Raw genomic sequence first — 26,612 nt, forward strand, 5'->3', positions numbered from 1 at the left:
ACAGAAGGTTCCAGATGAAGCGTATTTCCAGCTACAGTACCAGCTGCATTTGAGCACATGTTCTTGGAAAGGGCTAAATTATTAGATCTATGGATTTTTACAGTTAATATGCTATCCCAGGGGTCAGCAACCCAAATGTTAAGAAGAGCCATTGTGTCCTTTCAGCAAAAATCAAACCACATTGGGAGCCACAACATTTTATGTTCATTTTACCGTCTTGGCTGTAAATACGTATAATATAAATGAGAACACAGACTTACTTTGCTCTGCTTTAAGTTTTAGCTCAGTTGCAACCACTTTTCTCGCATCTCTGGCAGGAACCTTACTGCAAAAGCAAATCAGTTTATTGTAAAATGTTTCTCGATGTTCGATATTTTTTATTTACGAGGCTGAAGTCAGCTCCTCGTTCTCTGGATTCTTGTCCAAATTTTAATGGTGCCTGAGGCGCCAGAATGTAACTGCTGCGCCATTTAAGGTGGAATGGGACAATTCAAATGAGAAGTTGGCAGACGAGGAACTGACTTCAGCTTCGCGACTTTTTGACAGTTTCTGAAACATATCAGAAAACCACCATCTCTCTCTTTGCTTTTTCGTTAGCTGCTAGCTAGGTGAGATTGTTGTTGTTGCTCTGGTGACCAGCAGTCTGCGCACCAACCTTCAGGGTTAAGGTTGGCGAATTAGCTGTTTTACATTAACTCCAATGTTTAAGACAGTTTATTGTTGGAACTGTATTATAATGATCAGCAGAGCTTTATTTTACTGCAAAGGAGGATTATTTAATTATTACCTAAAAATGTAATTCTGTCGTGGAGCCGTAACAGGGCGGTAAAAGAGCCGCATGTTACCCACCCCTGTACTTTCCATGTTTCTTATTCATCACATTCCATTGTCGCCTCATTTATGTCTGAATGATGATCCAGATTGTTACTTTCCTTTCACTCAACAAAAGATGGAAATTGTTTTCTTACAACTTTGGACCGCCCTTTTTGCTTACAAAATTCTGAATAATTCAATATAATCCTATTCAAGAATCTGATCTTAGTCCACCCCTTTCTCTCTTAAAGCATTTTGTATGTAGGATGTAATAATGCATTGGTGTTTCATGGTATATCGATCTGGAGGTGGTGATTTGACTGCATCAGTTTCAGAATGTTAAGGCTACTGCACACAGAATGAAAAAAATCACTATAAATTTTACACTCTACTTAGATTTAATGGAATAAAACTTTAACATCATTCAGTGAATTTAGCACGTTTAGTATCAGTTAACTAACTCTTGTTTTTGTGTTAGAAGAATGAGGTGAATTAGGTTGCGAAGTGACTAGGCTAGTAAAGTTAGCTGAGGTGGCGTTTAGAATTTGTCATTTTATCTTAGAAATTTGAGACTGACTTCATCTCCTGGTATGAATATCAAGTCATATGTCCTTGATTATGGCTTTTTGTCGTCTAGTTTAGGGTTTAATGTAGTGCAATAACGATGAAATGCTGAGTGAAATCGCTCTGGTGTTCAGATAAATTGAGCAGCACTGGAAGTCCCTCACCCATGTTGAATTGTGTCCACATTCACTAAAAACAAAGGTTTTGAATTTTTGTGCATGTTAGATGGCCACTTTTTGGTGTAATGTGGTCTTTGGAATCTATTGTAATCATTTATCAGCATCATTTCTAATATTTTTAAAGTTTGCGCTAATTTTTTTTTGGTCAAATTAAAATTCTTGGGCTATTTTATAAATATTTCTATACTGTATCACAGCACTTCAATATTAGACAATATAAGTTAATTTAAGGCTGTGTTCTCTAACATTTGCATTGATCTTCACTTTTCAGGCGCTGAAATACTCATTTCAAACACATGACCGTTTATGCTTCGTCATGGAGTATGCCAACGGAGGAGAGGTGAGTCTAGAAACACAGAAAGTTTGACAGCAAATCAGACTACTAGCTATTTAAGAAAGTCATTGTCTGTGATAGGAAAGTCTAAATGCTCTGTTTTTGCCCACAGCTTTTCTTCCACTTGTCACGGGACCGAGTGTTCTCTGAGGATCGGGCACGGTTTTATGGAGCAGAAATAGTTTCTGCGCTGGACTACCTGCACTCAGAGAGGAACGTGGTGTATCGGGACCTGAAGGTGAGTTTTTCAAATCACAATAACGCTTGTGGTGGAAACTAATGGTAGATGATGAAGGAAGCATGAACACTTTATTTTCTCTTCATTATCACTCTCTTTCAGAGGCATCATTATTAGGGACATTTCCTTATTAGAGCACTCGTAGTTCTATATTCACTCACTCATACAGACAGAACTGCAGTAATTAGTTCTGAAGCACTACTGCCTGAAATCCCATCCTTGATATCAGTTGTGAAAGCCAATTTTGTTTACATGTATGCTTTATTCCAGATACTGAAACTAAAGGATACAATGAGCACACTTCTTGTTTCTCTTCATGTTTCTCTCTGTCCCTGCCTTCTGTCTCTCCCTCTCTTCTTCCATTTATTCTTGTTCTTTCTTTCTTTTTCTGTCGTTTTTTTTTCTATCCCTAGCCATGTTTCCATCCAGCTGTCACATGAAATAAAAGAAAATAAGCGAAATGTTGCAACAAAAAGCGAATTTTAGTGAGTTTCCGTCAGCTCTGTACAATAAAATAAAACATTGTATCTGTAAAAACACTTCTGAGAAATATGGTCCAAATTTACAGACAAATCTTTAATATGGAGCAGATTGTTGTCGCTGTTTTGTGTATTTTATGACTGTATTTCACATCAAATGAGCACAAAAACATATAGTAGTAAAATGGCTCAAGGCCATCTAATATCACTTTTTTCTTTCTGATAAGGGCACATTTTAATACATTTGTTAGTTCATTGGGATCTGATGTCTTCTGTCATGTTTTGTAGCTACTAAAGAGACAAAAACGGAAACATCTGCTTGGTCATATGATGTTACTCTCAGTTACGGAATTTGTTCAGCAAATGCTTTTCCATCTAAATTTAACAGATTTCTTTTACTGGCAGAAATATGTCTGCCTCAAGCAAGCGTACAAACTTTTATGCAAATTTCTCTCTCTGCTCTGTCTCTCTCACACGCTCACACTCAGTGGGTCTTTTTGTGTCTCCCACTTTATCTGTCTTTTTGTCTATCTGTCTTACTCACTTTGTCTCTCTCTCTCTGTGGTGACGTTCTCTCTACGCCTCATTTTCTGTCCCTCCCCCTGTCTCTCACTCACTTATTCACACACTCTCTCTCTCTCTCTCTCTCTTCCTCTCTCTTGCCGCTTTCTCTCTCTCGTATTCATTTCTCTCTCTCTCTCTATTTCTCTGTCTCTCCTCTCTCTATCTTGCCTTGTTCCGTCTCTGTCTGCTTCTTTCTCTCTCTCTCTCTCTCTCTCTCTCTCTCTCTCTCTCTCTCTCTCTCTCTCGCTCTCTCTCTCTATCTCTCTCTCTCTCACTGAGGCTGCTAAGGTTGCTCTGAAAGTGCCAGTGTAGCAGGATGGGGCAGTTTTGCTGACTGGTGTGCCTGGGCCTCTGGCCACGTGTGAGCTACAGCTGCCAGGTGACTTTTAGCAGCCCCAGAGAGAGAGGACATGCTGATATCAAACCCGTGCAACACCACACACACACACACACACACACACTTGGAGTGCTTACTCACTACCTATGTTGGGCCAGAGGTGCCCCCTGCTCCTTCATCATCCTCTGCAGAATCAGAATAGATGTATCATATTCAGTTTCGAGGGATGGTCTATCTTTCTCAGTGTCAGCTCAAATTAAATCCATTCTAATAGAATATGGGTGTAACAGAGCTAAATAGAATAAAGCACAGAGTTGAAAAGATCTCCTCAAAATGAAGATTTTGCATGTGTGGTGTGGTCCCGGTCTGGTCTTGATCGCCACCACATTATTAATGTTAGATTTTTTAACTAAGAGTGAACGATATGGAAAAAATGGCACATAACACCACTGGTATATTATCATAATACATGATATGTCAATATGTATCAAGATGCGTTAGTAACCTGTTTACATGATGTACAGCTAACACCGCTAACACCTTTGCCTCTGATTTAACCCTTCAAACCATTTGTAGTTCCACCCTGACATCCCATTCCAAAAACCATGGGCACTAATATGGGGTTGGCCTCTCTTTTGTGACTATAACAGCAACCTCTCTTCTGAAAAAGCTTTCCACAAGATTTTGGGGTGTGTTTGTGGAAATTTGTGGCCATTCAGTCAAAGGAGCCTTTGTGAGGTCAGGCCCTGATGTTGGTTGAGAAGGCCTGGTCGCAGTTAACGTTCTGGTTCATCCCAAAGGTGTTTCATTGGATTGTGGTTGTGGCACCGCGCAGGCCACTGGAGTTCCTCCACACCAGACCATGTCTTTATGAACCTCACATTTTACACAGGGGCACAGTCATGCTGGCACAAAGTTGAAGGCATTTAATTGTCCAAAATGTCTTTGTATGCTGTAGCTTTAACATTAGCCTTCACTGGAACCAAGGGGCCAAGCCCAAACCCTGAAAAACAACTAGACCATTATCCCTTCTCCACCAAAATTTATGATTGGCTCCCGATGCACGGTTTTTGTGCTGATGTTACTTCTAGAGGCAGTTTGAAACTCTGTAGTGAGGGATGCAACAGAGGATAGGTGCTTCAGCAAGTGGTGAGTTTGCGTGGACTACCGCTTTGTCACTGAGCTGTTGTTGCTCCTAGATGCTTCCATTTCACAATAATGACACTTAAAGTTGAATAGGGGCAGATCTAGCAGGGCAGCAATTTCACAAACTGACTTTTGGCAAAGATGACATGCTATGCTGCATTTTAAGTTGCTGAGCTCTTTAGTACAGTGCATTCTACTACCACTGTTTGGCTATTGAGATTGAATGGTGTACTTTATGTTTTTTATATGTGTTAGCAGTGAGTGTGGCTCAAACACCTGACCTTAGTAATTTAGGAGGGGTGTCAACATACATTTCGCTGTTGTCGGAAATCTTGTATCTCCATTTTTGTCGTTTTTCAGTTTTTGACATAATTTAAAAATGTCTGTTGCTCTTTACATCGTGTGTAAATTTTATGATAAATGGACCAAAAGAAATGGCCCAGAATGACTTGAAAGAAAGTCTGGTTCCTTTGACTTTGACATTGAAAGTAAAGCAGATTTTTTTTACAAGGTTTTGCTCCAACAACAGCGTTTTGACCATATAGTGTACACAGAGTCTGAAGCATCATTTACAAGCTAAACACACCACTGATGCAGAAATATTAGTAATTTGCTGGACAGCGTTCATGGAAGAACTATGGATTAGTCAGTGATCAGCAAAACTAACAAAAGCAACAACAAAGTAGAAAGCTACTGTTCCCCTCAAAACAAGATGTAGCATAGCGATATGAGAGCGAGAGGCTACAATACTTGAGGGGTTGGAACATCTAGCCACTGCGTTCAAATGAGTTTCCTGTTCAATTCATGTAAACTTCATTTTGTTGAATTGAAAATAATGAATACATGCTGATAAAGTGTATTTTGTTCACTTAAATTGCTATAACATAGTGCACTGCTTTTTAAAATGGAAAAACATCCTTAAGGATCAAATTTGAGCAAATAGGACAAATGCAATTAATCCAGATTAACTGCACTAAAGAATGCAATTAATTCTGATTAATTGAGTTTTAATCATTTGACAGCACTAATCACAAACATGTTTTAACACAGAAGATATACCAGCAAAAAATACATAATTAAATAAATTAAAAAACTGTGAAGCATTATGAGGACAATGATTTTAAATAATTTTTAATTCAACATTTGCAAGAATAAACTATTTTATGGAACAGGAGGGGAGAAATGAATGTGAACGTGAATGTTATCATCTTTTCCATTCATGGAATCTTTGTCTCACATGTCTTTCTTCTTTTCGCTTTCTGGCTTCTTCAGTTGGAGAATCTGATGCTGGATAAAGATGGCCACATAAAGATCACAGACTTCGGGCTTTGTAAGGAGGGCATAAAGGACGGAGCCACCATGAAGACCTTCTGTGGTACTCCGGAGTATCTGGCTCCTGAGGTAACAGCATGCACACACTTACATCTGCTTCACAGATTTGTACAGATGAGACAGTCACATCCTTTCATGAGAATGCAGACAAAATTGTCAAAGTTTATTTAAAGACAAATGATTTTTTTCCGTCTAAACAGAAGCACATGGGCTTGGTCAGAATTGCAAATCAGGTTCAACTGCTGGTTTGGTTTGAAACTTTGGCCGCTGAGGCCGATTTTGTACATGAAAGGCTTTTTTTTTGGAAGCACGCATTATGTGGGAGAGTAGCAGGGTTATTGATGTGTATTTGTCTATGTGCATGTCTCTTTAATGGGTAATGATTTAACCTGCCAGATAAGCTGGAGACTCTCTGTCTGTAGATGCAGCAACTTTAGTAGAGATGGCAAGAATGTTGGGGTGTGGCACTTCCCATTGCGTGCAGGTATGACATGTGGCACTTTAAAAGTAACATGAGAGGGCATTGTGTGCGTGCGTGCGTGCGTGCGTGCGTGTGCACCCACTTCCAGCCTGTGGAATGTGTCCGGGAGAAGAGTGCCTGTGTTGACACAGTTGCGGGCTCGTTGTTTTTAGCCCACCATTTTGGAATTTGCTGGTAGAGGGGCTTGGCACGGCCTGCAGAAACGTGAGCTTCCAGCTCAGACGCGAGCAAGACTGACCACCAGAGTCCCAGCTGCTGCCCTGGTACTGAGGGACCACCCGCCCACAGCTGGTCCACATGCCTGCACTCTGACCTGTGCTAGGGACACCACATCACCTCCCTAATTTTAGCAACGGAAGAACAAAATAAAATTACTGATTAGCACCTGCCAATAGGACACTTTTTTGAAACCGCTGTTTTGTAACACCAACTTCATTTTCATCAATTGTGAAGCTGTGTAATTACAATGATGGTATAATAAATTATCATTTAAAAAGTGTGTCTCTGATTAGATGTGCTGTAAAAACAGGCTTCTTTTGCTGTGTGACCTCACTCCAACATCAAAAATGCAAAAATTCCAAAAACACCATTTACTATTACGCTAAGCGCAAATTAAAATAACTAAATACTGCAGGCACATCTTTTATGTACTATAAGCCTATAAGAAAAACGGTCAGCATCCCCTGAATAGCTTTTTTCTAGTAATTTCTATTTATGCCAACAGAAACAAATGTTTTTAGAAAAAGCAATAAAAGTGTTCAAAATAATGAAAAAATCAAAGCAATAAATATAGACAAAAAAGCAATAAAATATACAGTACTGTGCAGACGTCTGAGGCACTTAAGCACATGATTTAAAGTAATTTATCTTAACGATAATTGTGTTTGCTTGTAAAATCAAAATATATCATAAGAATAAATAGAAAAACTTGAAAATACAATGAAAAGTAATAAAAGTAACAAGAAACCAGTTATTTAATGAACTACAAATAATACAGTGCTGCCAAAAGGAGAGGTTTGGAAATGGCTAAACAAACACATTTATGTACATAAAATCACTAATTATATTATTCATTGTAGTATTAGTGTTTTTCTGAGAGAATAAATACTTACTGCCCAGATAAATAGCTTTTTAATTCAGGTACCTCAAACTTGTATTTGACTTATTAAAAAGTCTTCAGTGGTGATGCAGGTTATTTGCTACTTCACATATTTCAACACTGGGATTAAAATAGTCAACTCATTTGAAGTTTGTAATTGGCTCTGTTGCATAGTAGCTGAATCACTTGCTCTGCACATGGGAGACCAGGTTCAAACCTTACTCACTGGAAAACAACGCTGCTCTAATGTTAGACACTAATCCTAACATTACTTTCCTGCCAGTCTAGTTAGGTCATGTCTAATTGTGTAATGTTATTTAACCTGGTTTGCCATTGCAGCCCTCATTGATGTGATCATTACACTCACTTCGCAATTAAAATGTAATTAATCGTGCAGCCATACTGTCTTCCTAGGTAGGAAGAGCAGGTTTTGCCTAGATAATGATTTGACAGTTTTTGTTTACAAACATTGGATAAAAGCACATATTGAAAATCTTTAGGCTCAAAGGGTGGTTTAAACATCTGAAGACTGATGAGTGCTGGCATCACAACAGGAGGATAAAATTAGGCACCCCCAAAATTTTGGTAGGAGTGCAAGGAAATTTTGCTTTGAAAGAGAGATTGATAATTCACTTTCTCACAATCTAGTGTATCTTCTTAATTCTTGTACGACATCTGTGCTTTGTAAGCAGTGCTTTGGCAGTACAAAGGCTGCACTGATGCTCATTGTGCCAGTAAAAGAAAGATGGAGAAAGTGAGTTACTGAAGGTTGCCACTGAGGTCACTGAAGTACTGGAAAGTGAGGTCATTATTACTGGACGTGATGTGTGTTGTCAGTGTTTTGCTCCATTTTAGATGGACCACCTAATATACTGTAAGTCTTCATGCTGCTTGTGACAGGAACAGGTCTCTGTGTTGGTTACTCACCTGAAAGCAGACTCTTTGACCTTTGCAGGACTTGGCTCATGCCAGGGGTGTCTAGCTCCGGTGGATCAAAATTTGGTGATTTCCCAGACATACCTGATTCAGTTCAGCAGGTTTAGTAGATTTGTTTGTGCAGGGATGATCTGTTTGAAAATGCAGATATCTCAACTCATCTTAGTATTCGAGGAAGGCAACGTTTGTAATATTAAAAAAAGGAAATCATGTATTTTCTTGTTACTGTCATATCAAAACCCTGTAACCCTTTTTAAAAAAAATACATTTATAAATGGACCAAAATTACTTGCAATAAAATCTTGCTGTATTAATATACATCTAAGAGCCAAAACATGACCACTCGCAGATGAAGCGAATGACGTTGAAATATATTAGACAGTAAGCAAGCAGTTGGTCATAGTTGACGTTTTGGATGTGGGAGAAACAGGCAGGTATGGAGACCAAATCATTATGGCCAGACGACTGGGTCAGAGCATCTTTGAAACGGCAAGGCTTGTGTTCCCAGTCAGCAGTGGTGTCTACCTGTGGGCCGTGGTTCAAGGAGGGACAAATCACAAACCGGCTTCAGGGTTTTGGGTGCCCATATGTGAGAAGTGATCGCACTAGGATGCACTGTGGGAAGATGACAAGCCAGTGGAGGGTGTGTGATGCTCTGGGCAATGTTCTGTTAGGAAACCTTGCATCCAGGCTTTCATGAGGACATCATTTGACAAGAGCCTATTCTCTAAACATTATTGCAGACCAGGTTCACCTCTTCATGGCAAATGTATTCTCTTTTGGCAGCGGCCACTTTCCAAAGAATAATGCTCCCTGCCACACAGCTCACATTGTTTAAGAATGGTTTGAGGGACATGACAAAGAGTGCAAGGTGTTGCCCTGGCTTCCAAAATCCCCAGATCTCAGTCTGATCAAGTGCTTGTGGGATGTGCTGGAACAAGAAGTCCGATCTGCGGCTGCTCCACTTACTCCAGATTTTAGGATGTGCTGCTAACATTTTAGTGCCATATACCACAGGGCACCTTCAGAGGTCTTGTAAAGTAAATGACTCGGCGAGTCAGAAATGTTTTGGCAGCACACAGAGGATCAACTGCGTATTAGGCACAATGTTTCGGCTTATCAGAAATTTTTCATTCTTCTACAAAGTTATCCTTTCGGCGGCAGCAATGTGATAAACTGGGCCTGCTGGCTTATTGGGTATGGTCAGTTCCACCCGCTAGTTAGATGCTCCCCCATCGCATGATGCTACCATACTGAAAGTGTGAAGGCCAACATGCGAACTCCGCCAGTGCATCTTTTTTTTTATGCCCATCCCTTGAAATCTCTAAACTTTGCTGGACTCTGGGCCAGGACTGGAATTGGACACCTCGCTCTAATTGCCCATTAAATCCTTTTGAGCCCCAGAACTGTCCAGATGCCCTCCACTTGAATTAAACCATGCATCCGGGTCACCTGCGCCCCCTCTGCCCTCGTTTCCTCCTGACATTGGTACGCTCCCCCCACGTTGTTGACATGACAACACTGCCCCAGTGCTGGAGACTTCAGGGGGCGTTGTCATGGAGACGGGGTGGCCTCTCCGGAGGGCCGTCCAGGCAGTGTTACAGGTTGTTCCGCTGTAAACAATGACCTTGTTGTTTGTGTGTGGAGCTCTGGAATGCTGTTACGTCTGGGAATATTCCACCGGCCCAGAGAAAGAGAGAGGGGGGGTGATGGGGGGTGAAATGGACAGTCAAGATAGACACAGAGATGCGGATTTAGTGGGTGGTGATTTTAGAAAAGGTGGGAGAAGGCATCTCTGAAGCCGTTTGTTTGGGGAAATGTCTAGTAACTGAGGAGGCATGCAGGAAAACAGGGATAAAATTCTGATTGCATGAGGAGAAGAGGAGGAGGGTCAGTGGTCATGAAATGTTGTATGTGTGCTGTGCTGAGAGTCTGTGTTCGTGTGTTGTGTTGGGTTTGAGATGGCATAGAGGGAAAAGAGAATAGGTAGCCTATCTACCCTATAGCCTATATCTGTCTGTCTGTCTGTCTGTCTGTCTCTCTCTATCTATCTATCTATCTATCTATCTATCTATCCATCTATCTATCTGTCTGTCTATCTACCTGCCTACCTACCTACCTACCTGTCCTTTCTCTTCTCTCTGCCTCCTCAGTCTCTCTATTTTACAAATTATATAATTGCAAAAGTAATTAACAATATATATAAGAGCAAAAATACACTACAGAACAAAATAATATATTTTTTGCTTCTGTCTGTCTGTCTGTCTGTATGTCTGTCTCTATCTGTCTGTATGTCTGACTGTCTTTTCAATCATAAGTTGATGCTTTTCCTCATTGGTCATCTCTTATGTTGTATGATACCACATCGTGCTGCCTGTATGATCAATCTGACTCTTCTGTCCTAAGAGCAGTTTTTACTGCAATCTTGCAAACCTCACAGAATAGTCTGATTGAATCATATTTGAATATTTGGGTGCTCTGTTAGGCAGTGTAGGTCTGTCTTCACCACCACCCAGAGGTCAGAGGGTCACAGTGAGAGCACAGCCTGTCCTCTCTGGGTAACCAGGTCTGCCAGTTTCAGTGGTTTCAATTCTCTCTCTCCCTCTCTCTTTCTCTCTCCCTCTCTGCCCCGGGGGCCAGTGTAACCATGTAAGCCCAGTCAGGCTCATGCTTACGTGGGTGAGGGCAGAGCTTTGGCTCCTGGGCTCCTGGCAGCTCCACAGCTGTGTCGCTCTTCTACATATAAGGGGCAGCTGCAGACCCAGCTGTCTCTCTTTCTCTGTGAGTCACACGACAGCAGCGCTGGAAATAGAGAGTAGCCAGTAATCCAAGCAGTGCATCGGCTTCACCTTACCACTGACCACATAGTCTCCCCCTCAGAGAGCATAGTGTTCAGGCTGCCCTGCTCACTCAACCAGGCAGCGCTGCGCAGGGATTCCTCACACACACACTGGCATATGCATGCTGCGATACCCACACACACATGCACACGCGCATTCAACCTTGTTGTACCCCTTTAATTTAACCCCACAGTTGTACTATCACACATATTACGTACATTATTTAGTTTGTTTTTGTTTCATACATTTATGGCAGTATCCTCTCTCGTTGAAGACCGACATTGTATGTAATGCTTAGCCGGCTATCTATGAACCTATTTTGGGTGTAGTTTGGAAGTTTACCTCACTTAACCCACAGCAGCTCAAAGCTGTCTTTGTTTTCTCACCAGTGTGAGCTTTCTTTTTCAGATCTACCTCAGTCATACTGCTGTTCCAAGCACTAGTATATAGTACCAATACATGACACCAACCACTGGAGTCTAATACCCTACTTCACTGAATTCCCTCCGTCCTTCCTTTTGTACACTCAAATGTCAATAACGGAAGGCCATTAGTTTGTGACTGTGTATGTCTTGAAGTGGAAGAAGGCTAACTGCGCTGTTGTTTTGAATAGTCACAGTATTAGTGTATCAGTTCAGTTTGATTTCCTGAGTCTTTGTTAACGTTAGCAGAAGGGCATCATTCTTTCATTCGCTTTACCTGAAATCCAAGTGAAAAGAAGTTTACAGATCTTGCAGAAATAGATTTTTAGGCCACATGTAGTTCTGATTCAGATGTGCAGATGTGCCCAGACCACAATTATTTAAAGGGGCGCTGCAATATATTTCAGCGTCATTGTTTTGGTAGAATTCACAAATCCTGACAGCTAGCACGATCACTGATCTCTAGGCTAATAAATACAAGCACACAACTGCTAAAAAGTTTGAAATCATTGTTGATGATAATATAAAAACAATTTAATTGCAAATACATGTATAAAATGGTTCTACTGTGGTGATAGTATAACTTAAGTATAAGTTTAGATGTGTCCAGAATAGGAATGCAAATTATTAACCATAAGCTGAAAAATAAACTGCTGTATGACCGGTTTAAAAAAACATTTAATTTAATTTTGTTAACAAATTTTAAAGAGCACGATAACAGTAAAATATTTTTAGCACACAGATACAAATAGTGGCATTCAGGACAAAAGCACAACCACAACTGTGTACCACATCAAAAGCAAGCATCTGCAAGCGACTAAGTCGTCCATGTCCTCAGACAGAAAGTGTGATGCATAATGTGGTGTCAGGAAATTACACGTGGGTGTGTAAAATTATAGAGAAGGATGTGGGGACAGTGATGGCTTTCAACAGCTACTGAGGTACACTGAGACTAAGTAGAGTTTCAACAGCTACTGAGGTACACTGAGACTAAGTAGAGTTTCAGCAGCTACTGAGGTACACTGAGACTAAGTAGAGTTTCAACAGCTACTGAGGTACACTGAGACTAAGTAGAGTTTCAGCAGCTACTGAGGTACACTGAGACTGAGAGTGCTAGCCTCGGTCATGTACCTCTGGCTAATAATTAAAGGCTAATAGAACTTTAGAATACAGAGTTTTCAGTAGCTCATTATTGTGTTTTCCAGTTATTTCATTAATGTTTTAGTATTCAGTAATCTAATTAGTAACATGTAATATGTTGTCACCCCCTTAGTTTAAACAGATTCTTACAGAGAGGGCATGTTTAATAGTTTAGGGCCTTTTACTTAATATAGATGCTGATTACCACAAATACTGTGTTCCATGGGCCATAGGAACTCTTTTTAATATCTGTGTGTTAATACAGAATTCAGTTAATGTATGCACTTATAAGTATGTGTAAATTAAAGCAGTAAGCCACAAGAGGCTGTGTGTTACAGTGACTTTATCGCTCTGTTCTGTGTCATTCCTAATAACACCTTTAGCCATGATAAAATCACTGTAACGAACAGCCACACGTGAATTGCATTTATAAAACACTAGACACTATACAATATGATAACCTGCACAATTTTTCCATATATAAGTTATTATTAATAATAGAGATAATAATTCTGCAAAGAACTGTAGTTCCCTTTAGAGTATGTTATTGTTGTCAAGCAACCATTGACAGCTGGAAGAGGATAAGAATGCTCAGTCGCCCATCATTGGGTATTGCAGTGATTTTATGAACTTTTCAACTTTTTGTTATACGATAAAAAAAAAAATGAAAAGACCTTCACTTTATAAGTAGTTTTTGCTCACCAGATTGCCACTTGAAGGACTATACTAATTTCCATTAGCACCTATATGCTTTTTCCAGTCTTATTTAGCAACAAGCTAACGTTGTTATGCAGCGTACTTCTAGTAAAGATAATACATTGTCAGTCCCTCAGTTAAAAACAAAACTGGGTCCTTACTTCATCAGTACAATGAAGTGAATAAGAAAATTAACATCCCAAACATTTCACATTTGAAACTTCTCATTGTTTCCACAAACCTTGACATATTGAGGGATTACATCTAAAATGTTTTCTAGTGTCAAAATATTTCATATAGTTTGTGCAGTTTTAGTCTACATTGTATATGTTGTTATTGAATAATATAACAGCAATCATTAATATGACACTGATTCTAAACCTTTGAATGAAAGTGATCTCTACCCAAAGTGGTTGTGGTCCTTTAAAATGCACTGCAACCTTCAAGGTAAGTTATTATTTTCCTAGTATTCCAACAGAGAAATCTTGCTCTAGAGACTGCTGCTTCACAGCTGTATGAGGAACGTAGGTGTATTTACAACAGATGTTGAGCCAAATTAACGAGATTCTTTGGCCAAAATCAAAAATTTAATCACACAGTTGTCACATTCCGCCTAACCAGCCTTACTAAGATCAAGCTACACAGTAAGTCTGTTCCCAGCTCCATCTAGTCAGCCTGATGGAACTTTCTTGTTCTGCCCGACCAACCCAAATGACCTGGCCAGGCTAGACCCAAGTTGGGCTTACATCTACAGTGCTTGATAATGGCAGGCAGAGTCCCTGCTGATAAAATATTCCGGGCTCCAGAGGGAAACACTATCTCCAGCCTCTGATGCCAGGTGGGAGTCCTGCCTGGCCGCAAGCTCCCTGAGAACTGGAACAGGGGCCTCCCTCACCAAGGCAAAATACATTTATAGGCTAATGGCAAGAAGTATATCTCTGTAAATGAGCCCGGTGTGACTATGATGTAATGGATGCACTAACTAATCGCTCTCTTCAGAGATGCTTTTGCGCTCTTCTTCTTTTCCTTTTTTGTTTTATGACGTACTGACCGTAATGTAAGCGTGGTTTTCACATGCCGATGTGGTCTGCTCATGTTGTTAAAGAAGCATCTATGTGTCAGTCAAAGAAGAATGCACTTTTTAAAGATCTGTCTGGCCCTATAGTTGCATATTTGTGTGTGTGTGTGTGTGTGTGTATATATGTATGTGTGTGTGTGTGTGTGTGTGTGTGTGTGTGTGTGTGTGTGTGTGTGTGTGTTAATGACATGTAGAGCTGCAGTGCACAATTCAGGGATACTTCAGGGGTGCTGTTTGAATGTACTTCAATTTAGACATGCTTTTGGTGCTTTGCCGTGAGCGTATATCAGTGGTGTATGAGGGTGAATGTGGATTGTGTAGGGAATGTGATCATACTGCAGTAATTTTGATTAGTGATGGGCAATACTGATAAAATTCAATATCGCAGTATTTTCCAAATGTATCACAGTATCAAGTAATTTTAGAATTGCATTAATAAACTTAATGAACCCCATGCTTCCTGAGTACTGATACTTCATGCTAAAAGAATGTCTTACAAACCTGACACAGCTTGTTTTGATTTGTTTTGTTGATTTCTGTTTTGTTCTGTTCTGCTTTTTCTTTTAAAATTACACCAAAGGAAACTTGCACAGTATTATGAATGGCAATGTGGCCAAAACCACATTTGCAGGAAGGAAATGTACACTTTGTGTAATTTTTAGGCATTCTGAAGCAAAAGATGCACAGTGGGATCAGAAGTCTGAGATCATGTTGAAACTCTGAGATGAATTGAAAATTTAAAACAAAGTTCTGAGAATTCTGCACTGTTTCAAGGTCACTAGTAAAAATTTTCAATTACAAAAATTGTTCAGATTTTTTTACTCTTTAGCCCTTCCATTGATGCACATGTTCACACAACTCTGAGGTGGATGTGATCTACTCATCAGAGGCTTTTGCACAGATTGCTTTAGTCCACATGCCAGCTCAAGTGCATGCTGTCATTAAAGCGAAAGGCCTGACATACCAAATACTAAGAGATTCTGAAATTCATGTAAATAGTGAAAAGATTAAAATCAAGTAATGAAAAACCTTTTATTAAATTGGAAAAAAAAGAATTTTTACTAGTACTCTCAGACTTTTGTACCTCACTGTACACTGCAACTGACTACATTTTACTAAACACTACTAAAGATAAAAATTTATGTTGTTGAGACACCAGTACAGATATAGATGAAATATCAGCTAGTGATAAGTAGCATTTACATAAGTTATGATATTTAGGTAAATTTAAGCATAATACGGCAAAAGATTAACTTGAGTTGACTACAGATGTGCATGTTTGGTTCCCGTCTACAGACTGGATATGAAGTCAGAATTGTGTAGGTGTCTGCTTATGTGCAGCTCTGAATTAAGGATTGTTTTTTTAGTGAACTGTAGACTAATTAAGGCTGAGAATGGGTAATGGTGTATTACAGTGCCCCCAAGTGGCACATACAGGAAAAGAAATGCAAAGCTGAGGACAGCAGCTGGGTTTTGGGTTAGAATCACAGCTGTGCCATTGGCTGTCTGCGGCCATAGGTTCTGGATGGTGCAACTGGCTGGAATGTCTGAACGGACGGATTGCCTGTATGTTTCTGAGGGTGCTGAACAATTGTTCTCAGAGTATGGTGAAGGATTCAGCAATGCTGCTCGGTAGGGCTACAGTGGCAGATGTCTTGTGTATCAAGAAGATTTCATCACATTTGAATTGTGCTAAGTACCAAATTAGATGCTGGCTACATCTAATTGTCGAACAAAATGGAGAACATGCACTCACAAGGACAGTTCCAGACCAAGATGTTTACAGTTGTTTGCCAATGTCTCTGTATTGCAGGTACTGGAGGATAACGATTACGGTCGTGCTGTAGACTGGTGGGGTCTCGGGGTGGTGATGTATGAGATGATGTGCGGCCGCCTGCCTTTCTACAACCAGGACCACGAGCGTCTGTTCGAGCTCATCCTCATGGAGGATATCCGTTTCCCCCGGACACTCGCTCCTGAGGGCAAGTCCTTGCTCTCCGGTCTCCTTAAGAAAGACCCGAAACAGCGGTCAGTAGCTTCTTTTCTCTCTACTGTCCCTCCATTCACATCAATTCCTCAGTTGTCTGTTTCAGACATTTATCTCTACAGTCTTATTTAGATGTTGTCACTTAGCAGAAACACGGCTCTTAGGTGCACTTTCTTGTGTGATAAACTGAAGTAGACTGCAAAAGTGGTTTTGCTGAGATAAGCCAATAGCTGAATGAACTGGTTTTACAGTTTCATCATATTACACATGTATGCAAACTTGTCGCCTCTCAGCAAAATTCACAGTGTTGCCATTCATGTGAATACTGTAGATTTGAGTACTTTTTCATTTTCGAAAGGGAGGGCTGGGGGGTCCTGCTGCCACCAAGGAAAATTCCAAAAATTTTGCCTCTGCCCCAGCAAAAGATCATGGTCAATTATTTGGCCAATCCACAGCCAATCCATAATATATCATTTTTATGAGTCATAACATTTCTGTAAGTGTAAAGGTTTCAGGACTGCTGCTGGAATATTTGGTGCCTTAATGGTACTGATTTAATGGATCCTTTGTGGAACAGAAGGGTAGCAAAACATGAAAAGAGAGCAAAGTTTTGTGAGTGGAGTTTTTATTTTCATTTAAAATTCATTTTTTAATAGCTTTCGAAAGGTGGGTGCAAAAACGTCAATATGTGCAAATGATAATTGTTTGCAACCCAGACAACCAGCTACCAGTTCAGTTTTGTGTAAAATTAATGCAAAACAAGTTGATTTCTGTGGACTTTCATAACCACTATCTGTACATAACATCACAAGCAGTGATCATTGGGGTCAAAGCACAATGTGCATTATGGAGCCAATGTATGCCTTTTATCTAGGATGCACAGTGATATGCACTGCATGTTTCCATGTTTAGCTGTGTTGTTACTGTTTAGTTTAACTATTCCTTTAACATTTATCTGTGTATTGTGTCCATTAGGTTAGGAGGTGGGCCTGATGATGCAAAAGAGATCATGCAGCACAAATTTTTTGCTGGAATCATGTGGCAAGATGTTTACGAGAAAAAGGTAAACAAATTACTCGCTCTTTCACTATGAACTACTCCGGCACACCTTTTTAAATGCTATGTTCTTTAAAAATAAGACTGAATCATGCTCTTTCATCATCGAAATCTAGACTTGACCTTGTACTAAAGTGGATTAAAGTATGTTAGGTTTACAGCCTGGAACCACCAAGATTGCTGATCTAGCATGAAACACAACTCCTGCAGAAATCTGTACACACACAGATTGGATGTGATCACGCCCTCAGCAGTAGCCCACACTGTAAATAAGGGTTAGTTCTATAGTAATCCTCTGTTTAAACTTAGCCTCTGCCTCCCCTCCCTGTATTTTAGCCAGAGCGGGCAACAGCTGTTAATATTCGTGTCAACAAGGAGTATCTATGCAGTGCAACATGAAAGTGTGTTTTCTAGAGTATCAGCAGCAGGGTACAAGCAAGGCTCTTTAGTAAGGCTCTAAAACTGTGACTGAGCTTCATTTACTTACTTACTACTACTTACTTACTCCCTTCTCTTGTCTCTCCTTCTCTCAGCTGATCCCTCCTTTTAAGCCCCAGGTTACCTCAGAAACGGACACAAGGTATTTTGACGAGGAGTTCACTGCACAGACCATCACAATCACACCACCTGGAGAAGGTACTGCACACGTCAACAACATGACATACATTGCATATTTACCAACTTTCAGTAGTTTACAGCTCTTCCTGGGCTCTGCTGGACATTTCACTGTTACAGTTTTCCAATCATTTGGCAGTGCTTGTCATGGACGATGAAGTGTATCATTAGTTGGTGTAAATTTCCTCCAAGTTTCCTTAGTGTCAGTCATGAGTTAGTGTCACTGTTAGTGCCTGCCATCTCTTTTTGGACCTATCTGCTCCTCTAGTAATGAATACCTGGAAGATTTATTCAGACAGTCTTTTAAAATTCTCAGGGTTCCTCACATGAGAGTAAAGCAGTTTTCCCTGTGATTATTAGAGAAGACATATTTTTAGGGCTGCAACAACTAATCAACTTTATTGATAATGCTGATAATAAAAAGTAGTTGGAAAACTATCTTGCTATCGAGTAGTTGTCATGATGATGTTTTAGCTACCCATTTACATCACTTAAATGAAAGAGGGACAACACAGATCGTGGTGACTACAGTATATGCACAGCTGAAAAAGGCAAAAATATAGGAACACTTCACTTTAACATTGTCTAAAAGAAAATATGGGAACACTTCACTTGAACATTGTCCAAGACCATTTCCTGTAAGATGAGTGAAAGTGAGCTCACCTTCTAGAGAAACACATTCACAGCTAGCAGAAGTTCACCATGGTGAGTGAACCGCGGTAAAACTGTAGTCAAAAGTTAAAAACGCCATGGTGTCTGCTTTTCAGCAAACTCTCCTTTGGTTTTGCCAGAGACGCGCTATTGGCTGAAGGAATAAGCTGCAAATTATACTTATTTTTTAGGTGCTAGTGCACTAAAACACACAGACCTGCTCGTCCTCATGGATATGGATATGGATATTTTTTTTTATTTAGTTTATGAAATCGTTGACATCAGGTGTGTTGTTACTGCTGTTTATTGAGTGGTTAACATTCTTTATGGCTCTGCATGTCTGACATGACTAATAATCGAGTAGCTTCTATGAGCTTGCTAGTATCAGCTTTGATTACATGACGTTACTGACCACACAAACTAAAAACGAATTCATTTTCATCTTTACTTAATCATTAGAGGAGGAATCATTTGAATAACAATGCAAAGTTCTATCTCTATAACAGTAGTTGGAGTGCTGTGGAAGATTTGTTCAGGTGATGTTTCTTTATTGTTTCTCCACCTTTCACACTGAGTAAAATAGTATTTTTGAGGGCAGTGCTGAAGACATCTTGTGGCATTGTTAATCTTGATGAAAGTCAGATGTAGAATGATAGCTTCTGGCCGCACATTTTCCTTTCCCTGATTAATCGATGCCAAAATGGACTGATTAATCCACTATGCAATCATCTTTAGTAGCAGCCCTAGATATTTCAGAGTGAGCACTGCCCCCTGGTGCAAAGTTATTATTACATTTTGCGCATATGCTCACTGTCCACTTTATTAGGTACACCTATCATGTATCTACACTGCTTGTCCATTTTATCAGCTCTACTCACTATATAGGAGCACATTGTAGTCATCTGGTTTTCTGCATAATTTATTAACCCCGTTTACCCTATTCATCAGTCTGTAATTGTACAACTACAAAGTGTACCTGAATGGTAAGAGGCCCTGATAAAATGGACAAAGAGTAAGAATACATGTATCTGATAAAGTGTCCAGTGACTGTACTTTGGGGTATGAAGGTTTATTAGACTGCAGAAAACAAGCAAATAAATCAATAAAGATATATATTTAAAAAATCAGTTTTTCTTTCTTGCTCTTGCAGACACCAGCGGAATTGCCTGGGCCTGTAAAGATCCAGGGCTCAGCCCGGTTCATTATAGAAATTTTTTTTGGTATATCATCACCCAGTATTTTTTTTTTTTTAATTAACCTATAAAATGTGCCGTTGCTATTTTTTACTTGGGGTTTACACTTCAACAAAATGTGCAGTGACAAAATTATTTTAAAAATAAATAAAAGGAGTGAAAACACTGTAACAGAAACTGAAAAAATAAACAAAACAAATAAACAGGATGTTTCCCCAGTAATGCTGCTCTTGAAGTCCTCTGCACATTTCCTCTCTCTCCACATCAACCAGCCCTTCTACGTGTTTCCTCAGTAATGCCCTGTCAACACAGGAATAATTAATCTGTTTTTTGATATATTTTAAAAGCTAAATTGTCACTCACATGTCACGTGTCACACACATTTTCCACATACAACATCGGGCTTGGGTTGGGCTTTTTTAGATTTTTAACGTGCTCTCTCTTGCATGTTCTCTCTCTCTCTTGCAATATCTCTTTCTCTCTCTTACTCAAGCCCGGGAAACCAAGGCAACACCCCTGGTGGACACACACATGCATGTACTTAGCACGTCTTGTAAATAACTTTGCCGTGCCCAACAAATGGCAATGTATTTTGCACAAATTTTCCTCTCTTGATGTAAAATGGGCAGTGCTAAACTTTGGCTCCAATCACAAAGCTGATGTGGGTTGTCCTGATCACACAGCCTTTTCACAACTGTGTTACCCAGTGGTCTCTCTGTATTTGAGTCAGAAAAACTTACCAAGAGAAAACTAACAGAGAGCAAAGACAATCCTCAGATAGGTCTGATTAGTGGTTTATTATATTTCTTATATTTGTTTTATTATATTTCTGTTGTTTTTTCATTCAGGCTTTGCTAGATGTTCAATATAACACTCAATTATAGTATCATCATACACTTAATATCAACATACACATATGTGCAACATCTTTTTTTTCCTCAAGTGATGAGATGTATACCATTTTATCTGGTGTTTGTTTTGTGAATGTCCTATAATGTATCTTTCTATGTCTCTGTTTCTCTCTTTCTCTCACTCACAGATGAAAACATGGAGCCGTTTGACAGTGAGAGAAGACCCCACTTTCCTAAGTTTTCCTACTCCGCCAGTGGAACCTGCTAGATGACCTTTTTTCATTCCTGCCTCTGCACCACCGATTCCAGCGCTCCCTGCTGGGCGCTTTGAGTAGCCGTTGCTCTTTTGCACCACTGACCTATGACAAATTTCCCCCTACCAATGACTAAACTTTAACATCACAAAGGAAAGATGGAAACAAAACAAAAAAAAACTGGCATCTGATAAGGGTGGCCTTTGGCAGCATCCTACTGGAGTGCACACACTTTGGGCCTTTTCACCATTTCGGTTTGTCTTACATTGTCCAACATTTCGATTTGTCTTACATTCTCCAACATTTCGGTTTGTCTTACATGTCAGATTTTGTCACAGCACAAACATTTCTTTGTGGCTATAGCCAATAAATTTCATAGTCTTGCGAAAGGAAAAACAAACCTTCCAGCACACTTTTGTTACTTCTGTGGCCTTCCAGTGACTTATTTTCGAGGATGTTAGAGGGAACAGTACACCACATTCTCTACAAACAAAGAGACCAACAAACGAATAAATAAATAATTTACTGAAAAAGTAAAAAGCCACTTGACACAGAAGTCAAAGGTTTTAGAGCACTTCCTAAACCTAATTAGGTATTTACAGCAACTGAACTAATATAATGCCAAATAACATGTAACACTTACTTATACTGAAAAAGAACACCAGTCCTTTAGACCAACTAAAGCCTTCATGCATTTTATACAAAGACTCATTGAAGAAGATGTCTTTGAATAATATGTAATCATTTAGCATTTCAATTGAGCAGGACCTTACTTTTAGAGGTATTGATTGGAATTGCTTTGACCCAAGCGCTTTTAGGCTAAATTTCCCCTGCATTTGTAATCATTTGTACTGAATGTGCAATACTGTAGCAAAACATAAAGAAGGACATAGATAGTTTAGTAATGTAGTTCAGCTGAAACAAGGCCACTTCAATTTTGTCTGAACTGGATCTGAATGGATTTTTTAATCCTTTAGTGCTCTGAGTGGTAAGGAGGAATTCTCATTTCAGACTGCGTTAAAAAAAGGCATCCTGCACTTGAACATTGACATTTTTGAAAGTGTTTTTCCCTATATTAATCAAGTTGGGTACTCCTCCTCCATCCTCTCTTTTCCTCCTTTTTTTGGACTGGTTTGTTTTCTGTATTGGGTGCATTTCTCCCAGTGCACGTTGCACAGCCTCAGTGAGGTACTACAACTAGAACTACTTCAACAACATCCTTACAGTTCATGGCTTTGAATCTAAGGGAGCCTTGTGGCAGAACCAGCCTTTGTAATCTTTTGAAAGGACTGTCTTTTTTCTTTTTTACCTGGATTTGTTCATTATTTATATATATAAAAAAAAACCAGCAGTGACTAGGAGATTGACTTTGCAGGAGAAAATGCACTTTCCTGCCTCAGATACTGTTGCATTTGTACATTGACGTTCAGGCATTTCTTACACTGTAGAGGAGCTTCACGTAAGATTCAGCAAGTACTGGTGCTTTAGCTAGAAAAGTCAGCCATTGTTGTTTACACATTGGAGTTATATAGAGTGTTTGACCCTATGTGATCACATTTTGCTTGATTAACACGATAACTATAAATGCAGCCACATTCTGCATGGGTTGATGAAAAATGGGTAAGAGTTATTCTGCTCAAATTGCTGATTTATAAACAATTAAAATTATCTATGCACAGCAAAAAAAGAGATCTTTGCATTTTAAACCTAATCACAACATCTTAACATTTCTTGTCATATTCTTGTAAGAATATTAAGAGGATATTAAACTTATTTCTATATTTTTGTACTTGGTTTAAGTCATTTATCTAGAGAAATAGTCTTGTTCAATTGGCAGATAATTTTTTAAAAACACAAGCAAAACAAGCAATATTATCTACCAAAGAATGACAGTTTCACTATATAGAATGACTTAAAACAAGTAAAAACATCTAGAAATAAGTTATAATCTTAATATTCTAAAAAACAGAGAATCTACCATCTCAAAATGATAGATATTAGACATAAAGACACTTGCCAAGATATCAGTGTTTTACAGTGGTGCCACTTATCCGGTTAGTGTGTGTGATTTAAAGCGTGAAACTGATTTACAAAGACTTCATAATCCTTAAAGATCTTACCTGGTGCTCCTTTACCATTGAAGGTGATATGAACCAGCATTTCTCTAGATTAATCTGATGGAAGGTGTAAATACCATGAAACTGTTTTCAAGCAGTTTGAGTACAATCCAGTACAGCCCTTGTACAGATACTGGAACGAGTCTTTGTACAGATACTAGAATCTGTTAGGAAATTAAGCATCAAGAACTTGTTTTGAAAATGACCTTTTTTTTATTATCGTCAGTCACAATTTTTAAAGTGCATTACTCTGATCAGTGTTCAAATCTCACGTAGTAATCACCATGCAAAACTTTGTCAACATGCGTAAATGAATGTAAAGGCTTTTCCCTCTTCACTTTTTTACCTTAATACCTTAATTTTTGTATCTTCTTCTCCAGATTAAAGGAGCAATAAGTAACCTTACCATTTTGTCTGCCGACTTACGTATTATTGGCTCACTGCTGTTCATATTGCCTTACCATGCCGTTTGAACATTTGACCCGACCACTGTAGAAAACAGCGTCACTCTGGCTCACAAGCCTTTAACTCTCACTTTGTAACATTCCACACTTACCATATAGCCTATATATCATTTTCTTCTTGAAAACATCTACTTATTGCTTCTTTAAGACCTGATTGTTACATATGCATATGCTTTCTCATACTGTCCTGTTATCTTTTTGAAATGCGGAGATATTTTGCTTTTTTTATATACCTTTCCTCAACTCTCAAACTAAAGACACATGCTTTAGTATACGAATAATACAAACTTTGTACACACATCTGTTTTTATGGTTTAGATTTTTTCTGTGGAACTGAGCAAATAAAAGGTTTGGCTAAATAGTGTGTTGATGCATTATTTCATGGCTTATGGGACTTCTGAAGGGGATGATAGTAATAAAAGAGGACAGCAGAGTACAATGTAACATGGATGTTTTATGTAGTTAAATAAACTGAAGTACAACAAGCTTTTGGTCATCTCCTATGTCTACAGGCAGTGTTGGGGTAGTTACTCAGAAAAGTTATCCTTTACAAAATACTAATAACCTGTCATACACTGTAATGGGATTTATGTAATTTTACTTATTACTTACTGGAAAAAGTAAAGATACATCTATATTTCTCTATATAGCCCAGACACATCTGTACTAACTGTACTAGGGAAAAACCCATCAGTCCTTTCAGGACTTTATTTAGAGAGAAACAAACAGTAAACGTTGTTTAAAAGGTTTGCAACTATCCCTGCCTTTGAACAAGACTCCGCAAACCATGCTGATTAAAATCAGATGGGATCTTTATCCATCAGTTTTATATTAATACAACTGAATGCTTAAATCATTGTTCACAGGGTTTATGACGTTAATGAGGTTCTCACAATAACAAAGTCATGCCATTAGTGGATGCAGGTAGCACACGAATTTTAAATTAGGTACAAGGACCAGCACTGATCATCTATACAGAGGGAGTTTGTTTTGCATAAATAATATTGTTTGAGACATGAGTAACCCAAGTAACGTAAATCTGATTAAATCTGTAAAGATTATAAGAATTTCAACTGTAATGCATCACACTAGTGTGAGGTTAAGTAAACAGGGCCACTCTGCTGAATCGCATAACATAAAAAATCATCTGTCCTCTGTTGCATCACTTACTACAGAGTTCCAAACTGCCACTGGAAGCAACATCAGCACAAGAACTTTGTATTAGGAGCTTAATAATGGGCTTAATAATGAAATGGGTTTTCTTAGGCTTGTGTGGAGCTGCTTGGCTAAGATAACTATGCACAATGCTGATCATCGACTGGGATAACGGTCTGGGGCTTTTTGGGCTCTGCCACTTAGGCCACTCCAGTGAACAGTAATGTTAATGCTGCAGCATACAAACATTTTATTACAATTATATGCCTCCAACTTTGTAGCAACAGTTTGTGGAATCTTCATTTTTGTCATTTATTACTGTTTTTTGCATAATTCAAAGTTAGCCTTTGCATTGTGTGAAAACGTTATGATGAACAGATCAACAGAAATGGTCTAAAATTAAAAAATATATTTTTACATTTACTTCCATTATACATTAAGATTGTTTTTTTCCTTCTGTAAATTTACCATTTTGGAGATAACATATTTGAGATTTATTGTGATGATATTTCTCTTCTACTTTGTAGTCAAAAATAAATGTGTGTCTTTTTATTATGTGTATTCATGTAGTCACTGTTGTGACAAAACCTTGTATCTCCAAAATGGTAACTTTACAGAAGGAAAACACTTTCTTAACTTTGAATGGAAGTAAATAGAACCAGTTTTCTCCCCAATAAATTTTGAAGCATTTCTACTGCTCATTCATCATGAAACTGTAATTGATTCATGGCTGGCATTTTTAAATTTTATTCTTTAAAAAATGGAGATACATAGTTTTGTACCAACAAAAACAATATATTTTTACAGATTTACCTTTGTATACATGTCTGATTTAAATATATACATAGAATTGTATTGAATTAATTGTGTTTCCATCAGTTTACCAGCCTTTTTAGTGCCTGTTACAACTGGCTCCTCAGCATTTTGCAAATAACCCCACCTATAAGATAGCCTGTAACACTTGGATTCACTCTGTTGTTAGCTGAACTGTTAAAATGGTAAGTGCTAGAAGCATTTGTAGCAGAGATGTGCAGGTTGATTGCATAAAAAAGTATCAATCTTGCACATATAATATGAAAAAATGAGCAAAAAATCAAAATGTGCTAGGTTGTGCTCTCCCTGCTCTCCCCAACTTCTTTTGAGTTGAGAAGAAGGATACTGGCTCCGGAAGTGACCCGTCTACAGTCTTTTTCAGGTTAGGGCTGTTTCGCTCCCCTGAGCTAAAGACAGATGGTGTAGTTTGTGGGACAAGTGCTTATTATAAAGCCATCTAGCTGAGCCGTGCTTCAGTTGTGACAAAACATGCTCGGTACAGGAATTGCCTCCAAAAGTCTAAAAACATCAGGTGGTGCAGCTGTCCAGCCATATATATTCATTGAGTAAACCATAACAAAAGATAATTTCAGTTGTATAAAATTCTAAATAAAATAGTTTGGCATGATTTCATGTTTAAAAACTTTCAAATAAAAACCATGTTGCAAATAAGGCAACTTTAAAAGTGTTCAACTCACTGAGAAACTTTTGTCAATGTCACAGACATCATATTCTTGACCATTTCATTTAAATAAATTACTTTCTGAGATGTAGCTTT

At 38.8% G+C, this 26,612-nt stretch overlaps 1 protein-coding gene across 1 annotated transcript in view; it reads left to right on the forward strand.

Annotated features, from left to right (window-relative positions):
- Window positions 1-24,225, forward strand: part of akt1 (v-akt murine thymoma viral oncogene homolog 1) — a 71,691-nt gene extending 47,466 nt beyond the window's left edge. The window contains exons 8-14 of the mRNA XM_036592677.1: window positions 1,828-1,896; window positions 2,003-2,128; window positions 5,927-6,055; window positions 16,492-16,706; window positions 17,641-17,728; window positions 18,255-18,357; window positions 21,220-24,225. Of these exons, the coding sequence (XP_036448570.1) occupies window positions 1,828-1,896; window positions 2,003-2,128; window positions 5,927-6,055; window positions 16,492-16,706; window positions 17,641-17,728; window positions 18,255-18,357; window positions 21,220-21,299 (810 nt within the window). The 3' untranslated portion in view covers window positions 21,300-24,225. The remainder of the gene's footprint in view (window positions 1-1,827; window positions 1,897-2,002; window positions 2,129-5,926; window positions 6,056-16,491; window positions 16,707-17,640; window positions 17,729-18,254; window positions 18,358-21,219) is intronic.
- The last annotated feature ends 2,387 nt before the right edge of the window (window positions 24,226-26,612 follow it).

This window comes from Colossoma macropomum, unplaced genomic scaffold (assembly GCF_904425465.1).
Source record: "Colossoma macropomum unplaced genomic scaffold, Colossoma_macropomum, whole genome shotgun sequence".
Taxonomy (NCBI): domain Eukaryota; kingdom Metazoa; phylum Chordata; class Actinopteri; order Characiformes; family Serrasalmidae; genus Colossoma; species Colossoma macropomum.